General features: G+C 36.5%; 1 protein-coding gene across 1 annotated transcript in view; it reads right to left on the minus strand.

The window, feature by feature from the left end:
- Positions 1-19,625, minus strand: part of LOC128640510 (pancreatic triacylglycerol lipase-like) — a 50,739-nt gene that overhangs the window by 30,900 nt on the left and 214 nt on the right. Inside the window, exons 2-5 of the mRNA XM_053692986.1 lie at positions 18,807-18,961; positions 1,777-1,902; positions 1,433-1,567; positions 562-670 (exon numbers count right to left, since the gene is read on the minus strand). Coding sequence (XP_053548961.1) covers positions 562-670; positions 1,433-1,567; positions 1,777-1,902; positions 18,807-18,961 — 525 coding nt within the window. The remainder of the gene's footprint in view (positions 1-561; positions 671-1,432; positions 1,568-1,776; positions 1,903-18,806; positions 18,962-19,625) is intronic.

Below are 19,625 nucleotides of genomic sequence, written 5' to 3' on the forward strand. Positions count from 1 at the left end.
AACTCTGTAACGGCTCAGAGCCGTCATTAGCACTCAAGGGGTTAAACTGATCATATTTTTAATATATTATTAGTAATGTAGCAAATGAAATACCCATTTAGGGTCCGAATTATTAAGCACCGTATGGTGCCTAATACATCTTTTTCTGCGCGAGCCTTCAGACTCGCCGGAAACAGCAGTTTAGAAGCAGCAGTCTTAAGACCACTGCTCCTTAACTGGTCCACCACCACTTAGCAGCGGACAGCAATCAACCTGATCAGATACGATCGGGTTGAGTGACACCCCTGCTAGCGGCCGCGAATTTGCAGGGGGCGGCATTGAACAAGCAGTTCACCAGAACTGCTTGTGAAATACTAAATGCTGACAGTAGATCATGTCGGACAGACATATGATAAATAGGCCCCATAGACGCAATGTAATACAATAATTAATTTCTGTTAAAATATGTAAAATGTGTCTGGATATTATTATAGTTGCTTATGACATTAGCAATTATACTTTAAAGACTTTTAACTTGAACAAGCCCTAATATACATTACATTCTGAGCCAGAAGAATTTACCACTTATTCTTGCAATTCCAGGCTTCCTTTTTCCAGCCTCCCCAGCAATGTGTGCTCCCAGACTGTGACCAATAAGGTGTACGTTTGTTGGAGAATACCCAAACTGTTTCTATGCAATAGAATTCAATATGAAGACAGTAAAGAGATTATTATATTTTTGGTTTCAAAGCTTTAAAGGCGTATGTGTATTTTTACTTCACTCATAATTCAGCCCATAATGTTCTAGTATCTTTTTTGAAGGCTAGGAATTTTCAGCATTAGTTAATCTCAATTTTAAAAGCATTGTCATCACTTTCAAATTATGCACTTATTATTCTGGTGCTTATCTAATTCAAATGGTTGCTTATCAAAATGTACATGAATGCCATAGAAAAGGAAGCTTAAATGGATGTGAAACACAATTTTTCATTCATGATTCAGATAGGGCATGTGATTTTTAAACAACTTTTCAATTTACTTTTGATAGCAAATTTACTTTATTCTCTTCATATCCTTTGTTGAAGGAGCAGCTATGCACTGCTGGGAACTAACTGAACACATCTGGTGAACCAATGAAAAGAGGCATTAATGTGCAGCCACCAATCAGCAGCCAACTCTCAGTTAAAAAGCATACCTAGGTAGGCCCAGCATTGCTAAGGATATCAAGAGAATTAGGCAAATTAAATAATAGACTGGAAAGTTTAAAATGACATTCTCTGTCTGAATCATGAATGAAAACTTTTGGGTTTTCAAAAGTTTTCATTCATGATTCATGCCCAATCTGAACATGAAGACTTTGCAAGGCAAATGCTAATGGTGTGGAATGAGGGACATTAAATGGAAATGGAAGTTTACGGAACAACTGTTGATAGAGTGTGTCCTGTTTACATACTTCAAGGGCGTTAATAAAAAAGGCCACTTCTGCCCCAACAACTCGGATATTGTTAGCTGCCTGTGTGTATCGCGTACGGGATCCTCCACTCCAATCAACACTGAGACAATTCACATCTTCCACTTGTAACATGGCCTAGGAACAGACAATAGCATGGGTTCACATCTTATGAAAAGGGATCTCCTATTAAGCAACCAATTGGAGGATGTAGCAATCCATAAACAGTCAAATCAAGGTTAAATGTGATAAGTTATAACTCACAAAGTGAACAACAAATTGTCATCCGTCTGAGTAACATACAGTACATTCATCTGTATAAGTAATGTGCACATAAAGTTTCTTACCCTGCACATGTTTTTAAGCCAGTTCTGCTCGCCTTTGTCAATAAACCCATGTATAATAAAGCGGGATTTCCTGCTTGGTTTAAAATTGGATGCTGTGATTGTGGAAGAGTTTACAGCACTGATATCCTGTACAAAGATAATATGAAGTTATAAACATTATATATATAGTATATATACAAACAACATCAATAGCTCTAATATCACTTGTATTAAACATGACAGCAATGACACAGTACATTCTGTCTTACCTATATTTACTTAAATGTAAACACTCCAAAACCTCACTGATGCAAGATTTAAAGAATTAGTAAAGCAGTCTTCAACATGTCCAAAATTCTTCACAGAAACTGGATTGTGAACACATAAAGCTCTAAGAATAATGTCCTGCCTTCCTCGCAATGGTGATAGTTATTTATTTATTTTTATTTAACCCCCCTTTGGGTTAGATTACAAGTGGCATAAAAGAAATACCGTAACTGGACTAACTAGCATGCATGTTACAAGTAGAAAGCAAGCAGTTGCGCTTGAGTGCAAGCAAAATTTGCACTCAATGGATTAGTATTCCTGAAGACATAGAGGACTACAGTATTTATCAATGGTCTTGTGGACCTGATCCGACAGTGTGGATCAGGTCCGCAAGACCTCGCTGAATGCGGAGAGCAATACGCTCACTGTATTTAGCATTGCACCAGCAGCTCACAAGAGCTGCTGGTGCAACGCCATCTCCTGCAGACTTGCGGACAATCAGACATCAGCAGGGAGGTGTCAATAAACCTGATCATACTCGATCGGGTTGAATTGTGGGGATTCCTGTCCGCCTGCTCAGAGCAGGCAGACAGACTTACGGAGCAGCGGTCTTTAGATTAGGAGAAATCATTCTTGAAGATCCATCGACAGAAGAGGATACTCCGTGCCGGATGTCTTGAAGATGGAGCCGCTCCGCGTCGGAAGGATGAAGATAGAAGATGCCGTCTGCATGAAGACTTCTGCCCGTCTGGAGGACCACTTCTTGCCGCTTGAATGAAGACTTTTCCCGGCTTCGTTGAGGACTTCTTGCCGCTTGGATGAAGAGTTCTCCCGGCTTCGTTGAAGATGGATGTCCGGTCTTCAAAAACTGTAAGTGGATCTTCGGGGGTTAGTATTAGTTTTTTTTTAAGGGTTTATTGGGTGGGTTTTATTTTTAGCTTAGGGTTTGGGCTGAAAAAGAGCTAAATGCCCTTTTAAGGGCAATGCCCATCCAAATTCCCTTTTCAGGGCAATGAGGAGCTTAGGTTTTATAGATAGGATTTTATTTGGGGGGTTTGGTTGTGTGGGTGGTGGGTTTTACTGTTGGGGGTTGTTTGTATTATTTTTTTTACAGGTAAACGAGCTGATTTCTTTGGGGCAATGCCCCGCAAAAGGCCCTATTGGCAGTTTAGTTTAGGCTAGGGTTTGTTTTATTTGGGGGGGGGGGGGGGGGGGTTATTTTGATAGGGCTATTAGATTAGGTGTAATTAGTTTAAATATTTGATCATTTCTTTTTTATTTTGTGTAATTTAGTGTTTGTATTTTCTTGTAATTTAGTTAATTGTATTTAATTAATGTAATTTATTTAATTGTAGTGTAAGGTTAGGTGTTAGTGTAAGACAGGTTTGTTTGTTTTTTACAGGTAAATTTGTATTTATTTTAACTAGGTAGCTAGTATATAGTTAATAACTATTTAGTAACTAGTCTACCTAGCTAAAATAAATACACACTTAGCTGTGAAATAAAAATAAAACCTAATATAGCTACAATGTAACTATTAGTTATATTGTAGTGTCAGGGTACAGGTAAATGACATATATATATTATATTTATATATATATATATATATATATATATATATATATATATATATATGTGTGTGTGTACTAACATATACAGTATATGTAAATAAGACAAAAGAATGTGTTTATATATGAAGCCATATTTTTATCAGATATACTGTAAGGTTACAATTCTGATGTCAGAAATTGACTTGAAGCCTATATAATTTGATTACACATCTTAAAACTCAATGCAGACAGGATGTCCTAAAAAAACCCTTCTCTCCTTTATCAAAGGAATTACTTGCATAGTTATTTCTGAAAGAAAGAACAAAGAGTTAGACTGTTGTATAAATAAAATTAGTGAACCATTTCAAAGTAATGTGAGCATGATGGAGCCTCAAAAGTACATGCCCATATATGGGTTTCCTGCCCAAGGTGAGTAGCTGATCTGTCTGTGAGAATGTTTGAAAATACAAACATCTTCAAGGAATTGTAGCTTTTAACAACTACCTGTTAAATGATCCCCTGTGAGCTGTGTACACATCTTACACAGCCATGTGTCCATGCTGTGTTTGAATCCATAAATTCTAGACAATGAAAGTGGCCAAGCAGAGACAAATAACATTCATATTAGATAAATATTGCAAATAGATATATGAATGTTTAACATTTCTAACAATTATTTCTTTCATTTCAGGCATCTAGTAAGTACACAGTTAATTGGCATTTCAAATAATATCCTATGTGTTTTATACACTTAAAAAAGAAACATGCAGATATGAAATATTAATCTGTATGGGATAATAATCCAATGTAGATATAATTGTGTGAAACCACATATATTTGCTGATCTCAAAGCATGTATGTGATGTTTGAGCAGATGGCTGAAGAAGGAAATTGAATCCAGGATGAAGATATTATAATCCTTTAAATTGTTTCATAGAAAATATGGTTTAAATGCATTTTATACATTATAAGTGAAATACATACATACTGTGTTTGATATTGAAGTAATCAAGAAAAATGATACTGTGTGACCCATGTGTATTTGAACATGTAACTTATTAATATAAAGAAATTATGGCATTTTATATGAACATTTTTTAAGAAATGTTTTACTGTATAGAAACAATTAAAATGAACTGTTTGTCTGTCTGCTGCCCCCGGTGTTGCGATGCGAGACTTACAGCCAAAAGATTTGACGGTTAAAGATGCGTTTCCCTAAGCAACCATGCATTTCTAGGGATCCAATGAGATGTTCAGTTTCGAGGGCCTCCCAAACCAATTCACCAATAATGGTACAGAACAAAAATGGGTGGGGTTATATCACATGATTTAACCCCAAGCATAGAAAGAAAAAAGGTCTAACTTTTGCTAAACTTTGGCTGGTGAACTTTTTGCTGAAACCCTGGATGGATAACTGCTGCAGTTATTATAAGCAAAATAGCTACTATTTTATTATCTACATGCAAAATACTCCATTTTCATATTCTGAGGTAAAATTGGACCTGTTGAGAAATATTGGAAACTGAATTATCGATTTTGGTCATTTTGGGTAAAGTATTAAGAGATTGCTAAATATAGGTAATTTTAAAACAACATTCATTGTTACTGTAGTTAATAGATTAAAAAGCACAGTTTGTATTTCATCTTACATTCATAGTCTGTGTATTTTAAAACTAATCCTCAGTGCTAAATTTATCTGTGCACACACACATATATATATATATATATATATATATATATATATATATATACATATATTTTAGAACTGTCTTAATTGTAGATAACTAAGAATTTATTTCAGCTTAGATAAATGAGCATACAAATTAGTTGTTTGAACAAATAATAGATACTATTTTGATGCTTTAAATTAGAATTGTATTAGAATAAATTATGGCTACATAGCTGATTGTACTGCTTGAATGTTAGTAGCTAATATCTTGGAATCTCATTGTGTTAATTGAATGAAATTCAATAATGAATAAGGCTAGTTATAAAGTTACAATTTGGTTTGCTTTGTAAAGGAGTATTGCAACAGTTTAAACACTGTATAGTTTGACTCATATTCTGGTTCCTACAGATATATTTCAATGTGTTTATAAATATTAACTAATAAAAAAGAATTTATATAAATTTTATTGTCTTGGTATATGCATTTTTATTTGGGGTTTATTTTAAAGGATAATAATTAAGTATATTGTATTATAACCCGGCCATATACTGACATATTATTTGGAGGCATTGCATGAGATATTATTAATATTTATCATATTGATATAATATATTTGTAAAAAATAAAAATTCTTATTGAAAAAAAAAAATAATCTAAAAAAAATAAAAAATTATTATTAATATTATTTTTTATTGTGATGAAATATTTCAAAGTTAATATTAATATCTTGAAATATTATTAAAAATAAATTTTGAAAAATTGATGAAATATTAATTTCTCATATTTCAAAATTAATATTAATATTTTGAAAATATAATTTTTTTTGGAAAATTGAAATATTGATTTTCATATTTCAAAATTAATATTAATATTTTGAAGGTATAATTTTTAAAAAAAAAATGAAATATTGATTTTCATATTTCAAAATTAACATTAATATTTTTGGGAATATAATTTTTTTTAAAAAATTGAAATATTGATTTTCATATTTCTAAATTAATATTGATATTTTTGAAAATATCGTTTTTTTTGAAAGATTGAAATATTGATTTTCATATTTCAAAATTAATATTAATAATTTTGAAAATATAATTTTTTTTTTCTCTTTTATTGGTCAAAATTGTATTAGCGTTTTTATCTTATTAAGTACAACACTAAAATAACTATCAGCTAGATCACGAGTTTGGTGTTAGCCTTAAAAAGCAGCGTTGAGAGGTCCCAACGCTGCTTTTTAACGCCCGCTGGTATTACGAGTCTGGCAGGTACAAGTGTACTGCTCACTTTTCTTCCGCGACTCGAGGCTACCGGAAATCCCTTACGTCAATTGCGTATCCTATCTTTATAATGGGACTTGCCTAATGCCGATATTATGAGTATTGGAAGAAGTGAGCAGTAGACCCTATCCTGTCAATACTTCTACCGCATATAAAAGTCAGTAGTTAAGAGTTTTATGGGCTAATGCCGGAACATAAAGCTCTTAACTAAAGTGCTACAAAGTACACTAACACCCATAAACTACCTATTAACCCCTAAACCGAGCCCCCCCCGCCGCAAACACTATAATAATTTTTTTAACCCCTAATCTGCCAATAGAATGCGAGGTCAATTCTATTGGCTGATCCAATCAGCCAATCGGATTGAACTTCAATCCGATTGGCTGATTAAATCAACCAATCAGATTTTTCCTACCTTAATTCTGATTGGTTGATAGAATCCTATCAGCCAATCGGAATTCAAGGGACACCATCTTGAATGACGTCATTTAAAGGAACCGTCATTCGTAGTTAGTCGCCGTGCTGGATGGATGCTTCGCGCCGGATGTCTTCAAGATGGAGTTGCTCCTCGTCGGATGGATGAAGATAGAAGATGCCGCTTGGATGAAGCCTTCTCACGGTCCGGATGTCCTCTTCTGCCCGGATAGGATGAAGACTTCTGCTGGTCTGGATGTCCTCTTCTGCCCCATCGGATGAATACTTCTGGTCAGATCGGATGACCACTTGTGCCCGGCTGGGTGAAGATGGCTCAAGGTAGGGTGATCTTCAATGGGGTAGTGTTAGGTTTTTTTAAGGGGGTATTGGGTGGGTTTTAGAGTAGGGGTGTGTGGGTGGTGGGTTTTAATGTTGGGGTGGTACTGTATTCTTTTTTTACAGATAAAAGAGCTGATTACTTTGGGGCAATGCCCCACAAAAGGCCCTTTTAAGGGCTATTTGTAATTTAGTATAGGGTAGGGCATTTTATTATTTTGGGGGCTTTTTTATTTTATTAGGGGGCTTAGATTAGGTGTAATAAGTTTAAGCTTCTTGCATTTCTTTTTTTTTCCTGTAATTTAGTCGGATTTTTTTTTCGTAATTTAGTTTATTGAATTTAATTGTAATTAATTGTAGGTAGTTTAGGTAATTTATTTAATGATAGTGTAGTTTTAGATGTAATTGTAACTTAGGTTAGGATTTATTTTACAGGTAATTTTGCAATTATTTTAGCTAGGTAGTTATTAAATAGTTAATAACTATTTAATAACTATTGTACCTAGTTAAAATAAATACAAAGTTGCCTGTAAAATAAATATAAATCCTAAACTAGATACAATGTAACTATTAGTTATATTGTAGCTAGCTTAAGGTTTATTTTATAGGTAAGTATTTAGTTTTAAATAGGAATAATTTATTTAATTGTAGTTATTTTATTTAGATGTATTTAAATTATATTTAAATTAGGGGTGTTTTAGGGTTAGGGTTAGACTTAGGTTTAGGGGTTAATAACTTTATTATAGTGGCGGCGACGTTGGCGGCGGCAGATTAGGGGTTAATACATTTAATATAGTTGCAGCAACGTTGGGGGGGGGTAGATTAGGGGTTAATAACTATAATGTAGGTGTCGGCAATGTTGGGGACAGCAGATTAGGGGTTTATAACTATAATGTAGGTGGCGGCGGTGTCCGGAGCGGCAGATTAGGGGTTAATAATATTATGCAGGTGGCGACGATGTTGGGGGCAGCAGATTAGGGGTTAATAAGTGTAAGATTGGGGGTATTTAGACTCGGGGTTCATGTTAGGGTGTTAGGTGCAGACATATTTTTTATTTTCCCTTAGGAAACAATGGGGCTGCGTTTGGAGCTGAACGCTGCTTTTTTGCAGGTGTTAGGTTTTTTTTCAGCCGGCTCAGCCCTATTGTTTCCTATGGGGAAATTGCGCACAAGCACGTTTAGCCAGCTTACCGCTACCGTAAGCAGCGCTGGTATTGAGGTGAGATGTGGAGCTAAATTCTGCTCAACGCTCACCTTTTTACGGCTAACGCCAGGCTTAAAAAAACCTGTAATACCAGCGTTGGCTTAAGGGAGTGGTAGAAAAAAAAGGAGCGTTAGCACCGCAAAGCTAGTGATCTAGCCGTATGTCTTCAGCAAAAAGTAACGCTAGCATTTCTGTATATGATGAAATTGTGCCCTCCCCAAGATCCTCTGTCCATGAAATGGTTCAGGCAAAAACTCTCAAATTTGAAGCCATGAACCACCTCATGACTAGACTTTATATGGGAGAAGATGTCTACACATATATTCAGGGATTTAAAGCTAAGGCCAAAGATTTAGTTAAAGATATGTGGGTTGAAGATGGGGAATTATACCAAATTTTACTGCAACTTAGTAAATGCACGGAATTTAGAGGGCGTGATGAATTAATTTTCAAAACTTGGCCAATCCCAATGTATTTGAGCTGTGAGATGTCTAGCCAAATGGCAGGACAAGACAGACAATTAGGACAGCTAAGGGATTAAAATTATTCATTACGAGAATTTGAGGAAGCCTTTATTAATGGAAAGGTAGAGGTTCTAGAAGCTAATGAAAAGGTTTCTGACTTAAATAAATATAATCAGAAATTAGAGGCTGAATTTAAAGCTTTAGAAGAAGTCTATGAAAAATGCCAAAATAAAAATAAAAGTTTAAAAGCTAGATATCGTGGGGCTGAAAAAGGATATGAACAAGAAATAAATGACTTAAAAAGTCAAATCAGCAGCAATAAGGAACCTTTAAGTAATAACACTAATGCTGAAATGATTAACTCAATTAAGGACTGGGTCAGAAATGAGTTTCAAAATACCAGGCAGGAGGAGAGACAAAAGTACCCAAATTATAGCCCTAATTCAAGCCCAGAAATAACTTTTCCCCCTAGGCAATTACCTAACTCTGGAGGACAAGATGATTATTACACCTCAGAGGAAGAGGTCAGTTACTATAGCTGGTCAGAAGGGGGGGCTAGCTTCTCAGACAGCCCATATAAAAATGCACAAGTGAGATTTCAGCATAGTAAAGATAGGACAGATAAAAGGCACTCTAACTCAAACAATAAGTTCCCAATGAAATCCAGTAATGTACTTAATAAAGTGTATGACACCCATACAATAATTAAATTTCTAAAGAATGCAGTACACATAATTGACCACTTCCATAATTGACCACTTAGAGGCCTTTGAAAATGCTTTATCTATAATGAATGTTACAAGTGAGCAGTTAAAAATTGAATTTCTGCCCTGGGTATTTGAAGGTAAATATCACAAATTCTTTGCTTCACTAAAGAATATGAATATTCATTCCTGGAATGAGACAAAACGACAGTGCAGAAAAGAATTTGGGCAATATCGCACTAAAACTGCAGCGAAAATAGCTGTATGTACTGAAAAATGCGTACAGTATGGCTGAAGATAATCCCATATTTGAATGCTCAGAATTTGTGAATTTATTTTTTGAAGCACTGCCCTCACCCATCAAAATTAATTTAGCTAGAGATTTTGATGAGAACTGCTCATTGGAATGGCTGATCAAAGAGAGTACAAAGTTATACTTTATTCAGCAGTCCGGTGAACAGGGGGATAAAAGGGAGAGAAAGCCCAATCCTAAAATTGTGGCAGAAACTAGGGTGTCACCCAGTCCCCTTAATTTGCAGTCTAAAAAGAAAACCTATGCGGAAGTGGCCAGAGAAAACAGGCCATCCCCACAAAGGTTTAACTCTATCCCTCCCCAACAATGGCTGAGGCGCAGAGAGAATATACCCAAAATGGGGGGCATACCCAGGTAAATAATTACTCCCAAAGAGAAGAATACCCACAAGATAATAGGTATCCCCACAAAGGTAGATACAATAAGTGGCGAAAATACTCTCAGGGTAACCAGACACCCCAAGTAAATAGTGCTCCCCAAAATACTAACGCTGAACAAGTTGAACCCCAGGGGCAACCACGCCGGGATAGAAACAGCGGCCCTGATTCTGAGGGGACCCAAGGGACCAGTAATCACTACTATGGGGCATCAAGGGATAGGCCCAGGGGTAGAGGTAACTTGTACAATCAAGTAGCTCAGCTTAGTACCCAGCTAATTCAGTTGAGCGAACAAGTCGCTAATATGAGTCAAGCGTTTATGGCTCACCTAACAATCCTTTTTTAGGGGTAAAGACAGTGGCCAGTGGTGGGCCACAGGCACAATCATAAATACTGCAGTATCACCTGAAAGAGAGGGGAGAGATATACAAAATAAAAAGATAAATGTCAAAAATGGTACTAATCATGTTCTCTCCCCAAGCAACCTCAGCCAGGAAAATGTAACCAACCTCTTCCTTTGCAGTTTTCTCTTAACCTTATTTCCACAGATGCAGTACACAAGAACCCAGTCGACCCTATCATAGAGGGGACCGGTAAGAGTGAAATATCTTCTGCATCAGGTAACATGGCGGATTCAGGTAACACGTGGCGAAGCCCACAATTGTGTAACCACACCAGTTTTATGTGTGAAATGATAGAAACTGCAGGGAGATATTATCTATTAGCTGAGCTGCAGGATTCAGTCTCCATCCCTATCATGGGATTAATTGATACTGGATCTCAGGCAACTATTTTATCCCACGGGTACTACACACAGCTAAATGAGCTAACTATCCACAAACCTAAAATAAAAGAATCTGATGGTTCTCTAATAGGAGTTGGGGGTGACTCTCTAAAAGTATACGGTACTGCATGGTTAAAAGTGAGGCTGGGGAACAGGGTCATAAGACACCCTGTCATTATAGTGGATCTACCCACTGATCGTTTAATAATTGGAAGTGATCTCTTGAAGTGATTAAGCACCATAATTGATTGCATAAATAATGTAATTTGGTCACAAGTAAAACGGCCAATTAAATTCTGAGCAATCCGGCATATCTCACACACGACATAACTGTCACATGGTGGAAGAGAAGCCAGATGCTGTGGTGATTCATTTCAGGAATAACTCTATACCTGAAGTCACTATCCTACAAATAGATGATCAGACTCCTTTAAGTGGCTCTAATGGTAATACTTTTAAAATTCGCCTGGAAAGATAGCGAATATTTCCTTAGACGGCGATGTATTAACCATATCTCTCCACAAGGGGGATCATAAAATCCCTAAGGGGGAAGGCCACACTCAATACCTCACAGGAATTGAGAGAGTTAAAGAGGATCTATTTATCCCTATACAAGTGTATGACCTTGGGAAAACCAAATATGCTAAATTGAACTTAAAACAGGAAGCTAGCTATATAAGCAAAGGCTTATTAGCGCAGATAGCTGAACCTAAAGTGATTAAATATCTTTCTCCTCAAGACCACTGTGTCCATGGCCTGGATGACAGGTTTGAAAGCTATAATATCACAGCTAAATGTTTATTATCTATCTCTATAGGTAATAGATCCGCAAAGTACCTGTTTTTAGTTGTAAATACTCCCCATAATCAAATATACATTGGCAATGATCTCTTACATAGATATGCCATACAAGTAGATTTAATTAACTCTTACCTCTGGAGCAGGTTAAAGGGGGACCCTGAGATATTTGAGGATGAAAATGCAGCCCTAAAATCAAACCAGCAAATGCCATATGCTGTGAATATGCAGGTATCTAACGATGTTATAATTCCTGCTGGGACTGATAAATTTATTTTACCATTACAGGTAAAGAGAGGTCAGAAGTTAAAAACTTCTGAAACACTAATTTGCCTCTCCCATAGAAAACAAAATCTGGGTATCAAAATGACCTATACTCCTTTGGTAAATATTGGAACTATTCCAATACATGTTATTGTACATAACATGACCCCACAGGATATAACCTTATCCAAGGGAACTACCATAGGATATGCGATGGAATCAAGTTATTACACTTTTGGATTCCAGAATAATATAATTGGGCTAATACCTGAAGGATACTTAACTGAAGAACAATTAATAGAAAAATCCTTTGCCTCTATACCAAAGGGTCTATTTACTATTCAGTCTATTTATCCCTTCAGCTCAGAGGAAGGCATTTGTAAAATTGAAGAAGCCTCTCTAGTATTTGATCAGCCGATCAAACAGCAAGAATACCCCAATACCCAGAGTCATGGGGGCAATGTAAATTATAATCAAGGGGATCTCACCTCTAGGTTAAAAGAGGCCTATGAAATAGGACAGCCTGAAATCTTCCCAGGATTTCAGCAAATAGTCGAAGAGCAAATTTCTTTAGCTAATGGCTGTTCCAGCGATGATTAACGCCAACAGCTGCGAGAACTCCTGATGGAGTACAAGGATATTTTTGCTAGGGATTCTTATGACTGTGGGACTACAGACTTACACATTGCAAAAATACAAACAGATCCCAATGCACCACCTGTCTTTGTATCTATATGGCACTAGCACTATCTAGCTGTGGAAAACTGTCAAATGCATTCAGATAAGAGGCGGCCTTCAAGGGCTTAGAATTAGCATATGAGCCTACCTAGGTTTAGCATTCAACTAAGAATATCAAGAGAACAAAGCAAATTTGATGATTAAAAAATATTGAAAAATTATTCAAATTGACATGCCCTATCTGAATCATGAAAGTTTAATTTTGACTAGACTGTCCCTTTAATATCCTTTGTTGAAAAGCATATGTGCATATCCTCTGCCTTAACAATGCACTACTGGAAGCTAGATGGCAATTGGTGGCTACACACATATGATTTTTGTCAGTGGCTCACCAGATCTGTTATTTTAGCTCCCAGTAGTGCATTGCTGCTCTGGAGCTGACTTTAACTATGTGGTTGATCACAATCTGTTATAAAAACTTATTAAATTATTTATCTACAAAAATCCCTAATAATGGTGATTTTCTGCTGAAAATGATTAGATATGTTTTTCTAATGAATTGTGATTGGCCCATATATGTTTAACCCATAAGCAAGGAGACAAAAATTATGGGTAAATCACAATTTATCTAATCGTTTTCTACAGAAAATCCCCAAGTCTGGCAGCATTATGAATGTCCCCCATGTTTATATACAAGTAATAGTGCAATAATAAAATACTCTTACACATTAAAACATATAGGGCTAGATTACACGTGAGGTGAAAATGATTTTGCGCAAGCGTTATTGTCTTTTCGCAAGCATTTACGTTTCAATCCTTACCACGTTCTCAAAACTGTGGTTACCTGTTTTCTGAAACTAAAAAGTTGCACAAAACACATCAAAAATACATTACAAAGTACAGTTACACTCATAATAACACTGTCTAATAAACATTATGAAAAAAAAATATTGCACAAAATGTTATAAGGGATCAAAGATATAAGATCTCGGGTGTTAGAAAAAAAAAGCAGCCAAAGTACTTTAACACATAGAGATACATACAGATACATTGCTAAATATTTATTTGTATGTATGTAAATACAGTATATAGTCCAAGAAGATAGGTACAGCACTATAAAGCCAGTGTGGATCCAATATTTTAGCTGAGTGCACAGGAAATGTAAGGGTCCTGCAAGCCCTTAAATACAACATATACGGCTAGATTTAGAGTTTTGTCGGTAACGACCCGCGTAGCTAACGCTGGCTTTTTTCTGGCCGCACCTTTAAAATAACTCTGGTATTGAGAGTCCACAGAATGGCTGCGTTAGGCTCCAAAAAAGGAGCGTAGAGCATTTTTAACGCAACTGCAACTCTCGATACCAGAGTTGCTTACGGACGCGGCCAGCCTCAAAAACACCTGCAAAAAAGCCGCGTTCAGCTCCTAACGCAGCCCCATTGTTTGCTATGGGGAAACACTTCCTACGTCTGCACCTAACACCCTAACATGAACCCCGATGGAATCAGCCAATCAGAATCAAGTTCAATCCGATTGGCTGATCCAATCAGCCAATCAGATTGAGCTCGCATTCTATTGGCTGTTCCGATCAGCCAATAGAATGCGAGCTCAATCTGATTGGCTGATTGGATCAGCCAATTGGATTGAACTTGATTCTGATTGGCTGATTCCATCAGCCAATCAGAATATTCCTACCTTAATTCCGATTGGCTGATAGAATCCTATCAGCCAATCGGAATTCGAGGGACACCATCTTGGATGACGTCATTTAAAGGAACCGTCATTCGTCGTTCAGTCGTCGGCCAGGATGGATGTTCCGCGTCGGAGGTCTTCAGGATGCTGCCGCTCCGCTCCGGATGGATGACGATAGAAGATGCCGCTTGGATGAAGACTTCAATCGGATGGAAGACCTCTTCTGCCCCGCTTGGATGAAGACTTCTACCGGATCATGGACATCTTCAGCCCCCCGCTTGGGCTTGGATCAGGACATCGGAGGAGCTCTTCTGGACCGATCGGTGAACCTGGTATGGTAAAGATAAGGTAGGAAGATCTTCAGGGGCTTAGTGTTAGGTTTATTTAAGGGGGGTTTGGGTTAGATTAGGGGTATGTGGGTGGTGGGTTGTAATGTTGGGGGGGGGGGTATTGTATGTTTTTTTTACAGGCAAAAGAGCTGAACTTCTTGGGGCATGCCCCGCAAAGGGCCCTGTTCAGGGCTGGTAAGGTAAAAGAGCTTTGAACTTTAGTAATTTAGAATAGGGTAGGGCATTTTTTTATTTTGGGGGGCTTTGTTATTTTATTAGGGGGCTTAGAGTAGGTGTAATTAGTTTAAAATTGTTGTAAGATTTTTCTTATGTTTGTAAATATTTTTTTATTTTTTGTAACTTAGTTCTTTTTTATTTTTTGTACTTTAGTTAGTTTATTTCATTGTAGTTATTTGTAGATATTGTATTTAATTAATGTATTGATAGTGTAGTGTTAGGTTTAATTGTAGGTAATTGTAGATATTGTATTTAATTAATTTAATGATAGTGTAGTGTTAGGTTTAATTATAACTTAGGTTAGGATTTATTTTACAGGTAATTTTGTTATTATTTTAACTAGGTAACTATTAAATAGTTCTTAACTATTTAATAGCTATTGTACCTGGTTAAAATAATTACAAAGTTGCCTGTAAAATAAATATTAATCCTAAAATAGCTACAAAGTAATTATAATTTATATTGTAGCTATATTAGGATTTATTTTACAGGTAAGTATTTAGCTTTAAATAGGAATAATTTATTTAATAAGAGTTAATTAATTTCGTTAGATTAAAATTATATTTAACTTAGGGGGGTGTTAGTGTTAGGGTTAGACTTAGATTTAGGGGTTAATACATTTATTAGAATAGCGGTGAGCTCCGGTCGGCAGATTAGGGGTTAATAATTGAAGTTAGGTGTCGGCGATGTTAGGGAGGGCAGATTAGGGGTTAATACTATTTATTATAGGGTTAGTGAGGCGGATTAGGGGTTAATAACTTTATTATAGTAGCGGTGCGGTCCGCTCGGCAGATTAGGGGTTAATAAGTGTAGGCAGGTGGAGGGGACGTTGAGGGGGGCAGATTAGGGGTTAATAAATATAATATAGGGGTCGGCGGTGTTAGGGGCAGCAGATTAGGGGTACATAAGGATAACTTAAGTAGCGGCGCTTTGCGGTCGGCAGATTAGGGGTTAATTATTGTAGGTAGTTGGCGGCGACGTTGTGGGGGGCAGATTAGGGGTTAATAAATATAATACAGGGGTCGGCGGTGTTAGGGGCAGCAGATTAGGGGTACATAAGTATAACGTAGGTGGCGGTCCGCAGATTAGGGGTTAAAAAAATTTAATCGAGTGGCGGCGATGTGGGGGGACCTCGGTTTAGGGGTACATAGGTAGTTTATGGGTGTTAGTGTACTTTAGAGTACAGTAGTTAAGAGCTTTATGAACCGGCGTTAGCCCAAAAAGCTCTTAACTACTGACTTTTTTCTGCGGCTGGAGTTTTGTCGTTAGATTTCTAACGCTCACTTCAGCCATGACTCTAAATACCGGAGTTAGAAAGATCCCATTGAAAAGATAGGATACGCAATTTACGTAAGGGGATCTGCGGTATGGAAAAGTCGCGGCTGAAAAGTGAGCGTTAGACCCTTTTTTGAATGACTCCAAATACCGGCGGTAGCCTAAAACCAGCGTTAGGAGCCTCTAACGCTGGTATTCACGGCTACCGCCAAACTCTAAATCTAGGCCTTAGTAAAGAAGTATCCCAGCACTGTTTCTTTAGGATAACATCCTTTATTGAAGTGACAGAAGATAAATCAAACAGCTACATTTTGGGCCTACATAGCCCTTATTTATGCTGTAAAACATAGGTAACATCCTTAATTTATAGCACCTGTGCTTAACTGTTTAACCCTTTCTTGTAACATATGCCATCAAGTGGATGTAAAAAAAAATTGGATCTCCACCTGTAGATTATAATACTATTTGTTTAAAAACAAGAACAATTCTCCAAAATATATCATGTACAAGTTCCCAAAGTACTTGAAAAATATATATCACAAGAAATAAATCAAAATTATAAAAAGATTACAAAAACAAATGCAAATCATAATCTTTGTTCAAGCCTATAGGATGTAAAATTTCCAGATAATGTACCCACCTTACTTCTCTTTTCTTCAATATTAGCTCTCTATTAATAATTATCTCCTCCTCCTTAATTGTGGTCTGTGATCAATCACTTGGAATCTCAGCTGACTGACTGTGTGGCCTGCTGTGGTAAAGTGGGCTAACACTGGCAATATCATATCTTTATTCCTGGTACTGGATTTATGTGCACTGATTCTATCCTTAAAGGGGCGAATAGTTTCCCCCACATAGCCCCGCCAAAATGGCCATTTAAGAAGATACACCACATATTCCATGTCACGTGTGAAAAATCCCTTAATTTCAATTTTTATATTATCATTGGTTTGAGCAATGTACTTCCCTTTAATCATGGAATTACAACCTAGGCACGGATTTGTGCCTTTTTTAGGTGTAGTCAAATAGTTGATACCTCTCAATTTATTACTCCCTACATCTGCATGTACCAGTGTATGTTTAATGTTTTTTATCCTTTTAAGGGATTGAATCAGTGGCTTTTGTAATTCAATGACACTAGGGAGGGACTTGCTAAGAAGATACCAATGTTTTTTTTAAGGACTGATGTAATCCTATCACTATAATCATTAAATTCAGTAGAAAAAAAACAACCTATTCTTATTCATGTCTTCATTTCTTGTTTTGGCATTTTTATTTAGGGAATCTTCCTTACATTGTGTCACTAGCTCCATTGGATAGCCCCTATCTAGAATTTTTGCCATTTGACCCAATCTCACTCCCTGAAGCTCTTTGTCTTTCACATTACAAATAGTTCTGCAAAACTGACTTTTTGGGATTGCATTAAACACCCTTTTATGGATGAAAGCTTTTAAAGTATAACAGTGTATTTCAATCAGTAGGTTTACTATAAATATCTGTTGTTAACTTCTGGTCTTCTTATACACAGTAGTGTCAAGAAAATGTAACTGTTGAAAAATCAAGGGTACATTTAACTTCTGGTCTTCATTTTCAGCAGAAAATCACCATTATTAGGGATTTTTGTAGATAAATAATTTAATACATTTTTATAACAGATTGTGATCAACCACATAGTTAAAGTCAGCTCCAGAGCAGCAATGCACTACGGGGATCTAGAATAACAGATCTGGTGAGCCAATGACAAAAAATCATATGTGTGTAGCCACCAATTGCCATCTAGCTTCCAGTATTGCATTGTTAAGGCAGAGGATATGCACATATGCTTTTCAACAAAGGATATTAAAGGGACAGTCTAGTCAAAATTAAACTTTCATGATTCAGATAGGGCATGTCAATTTGAATAATTTTTCAATATTTTTTGATCATCAAATTAGCTTTGTTCTCTTGGTATTCTTAGTTGAATGCTAAATCTAGGTAGACTCATATGCTAATTTCTAAGCCCTTGAAGGCCGTCTCTTATCTGAATGCATTTGACAGTTTTGCACAGCTAGATAGTGCTAGTGCCATATAGATACCATTGTGCTCACTCCCCTTTAGTTATTTATGAGTGAATACTGATTGGCTAAAGTGCAAGTCTGTCAAAGAACTGAAATAATGGGGCAGTCTGCAGAGGCTTAGATACAAGGTAATCAAAGAGGTAAAAAGTGTTTTAATATAACCGTTGGTTAATCATTAAAAATCCTGGAGTAGACTGTCCCTTTAACAGAATAAAGTAAAGTAAATTTGATGGAAGTTAATTTAAAATTATCAAAAATATCAAGTTAAATAACCAAATGATCCCAGAATATGCCTCTGTGTTTGTCACATATTAAATTATATAATTGTATCACATAATTTTTAATTTTACAGTTACCATGATGACTTACTTGGAAGTTGTCAGGATTGTCTCTAGTGTACAACAGAAAGTGAGTGTTTATTAGTATTGGTGACCAAGGTAATGCTGGGATTGGCCTCTCTAGAGTTCCAGACCATGGGACATTGTTTGTGAAACAGCCAATTCTTTCAAAACAGACTTCATTCCCTATTAAAGATCCAAGCAAAGAATTAATTGTATTTTCATATATTTGCTCTACAGGGCTAGAGATAAATAGATAGATAGATCGATAGATAGATAGATGATAGATAGATATATGATAGATAGAAAGATAGACAGACCGAAGATAGATAGATAGTAGAGAGAGAAACAAAGAGACAATGAGACAGATAGTAGAAAGAAAAACACAGAGACAACAAGACAGATAGACAGAGAGAGAAAGAGAGACAACGCGACAGGTAGTAGACAGAGAGAGAAAGAGACAGAGAGACAACGGGACAGTAGACAGAGAGAGAAAGAGACAATGACAGATAGTAGACAGAGAGACAAAGAGGCAATGAGACAGATAAAAGACAGATAAACAAAGAGACAGACAGTAGATAGAGAGACAGAGAGACAACTAGACAGATAGTAGACAGAGAGACAATGAGACAGATAGTAGACATAGAGACAAAGAGAAATTGAGATAGATAGTAGACAGAGAGAGAAAGAGACAGAGAAACAATGAGACAGACAGTAGACATAGAGGCAAAGAGAAAATGAGATAGAGAGTAGACAGAGAGAGAAAGAGACAGAGAGACAACGAGACAGAGAGACAAAGAGACAATACAGAGAGTAGACAGAGAGACAACGAGACAGATAGTAGAAAGAC

This window comes from Bombina bombina, chromosome 9, assembly GCF_027579735.1.
Source record: "Bombina bombina isolate aBomBom1 chromosome 9, aBomBom1.pri, whole genome shotgun sequence".
In the NCBI taxonomy this organism is placed as follows: domain Eukaryota; kingdom Metazoa; phylum Chordata; class Amphibia; order Anura; family Bombinatoridae; genus Bombina; species Bombina bombina.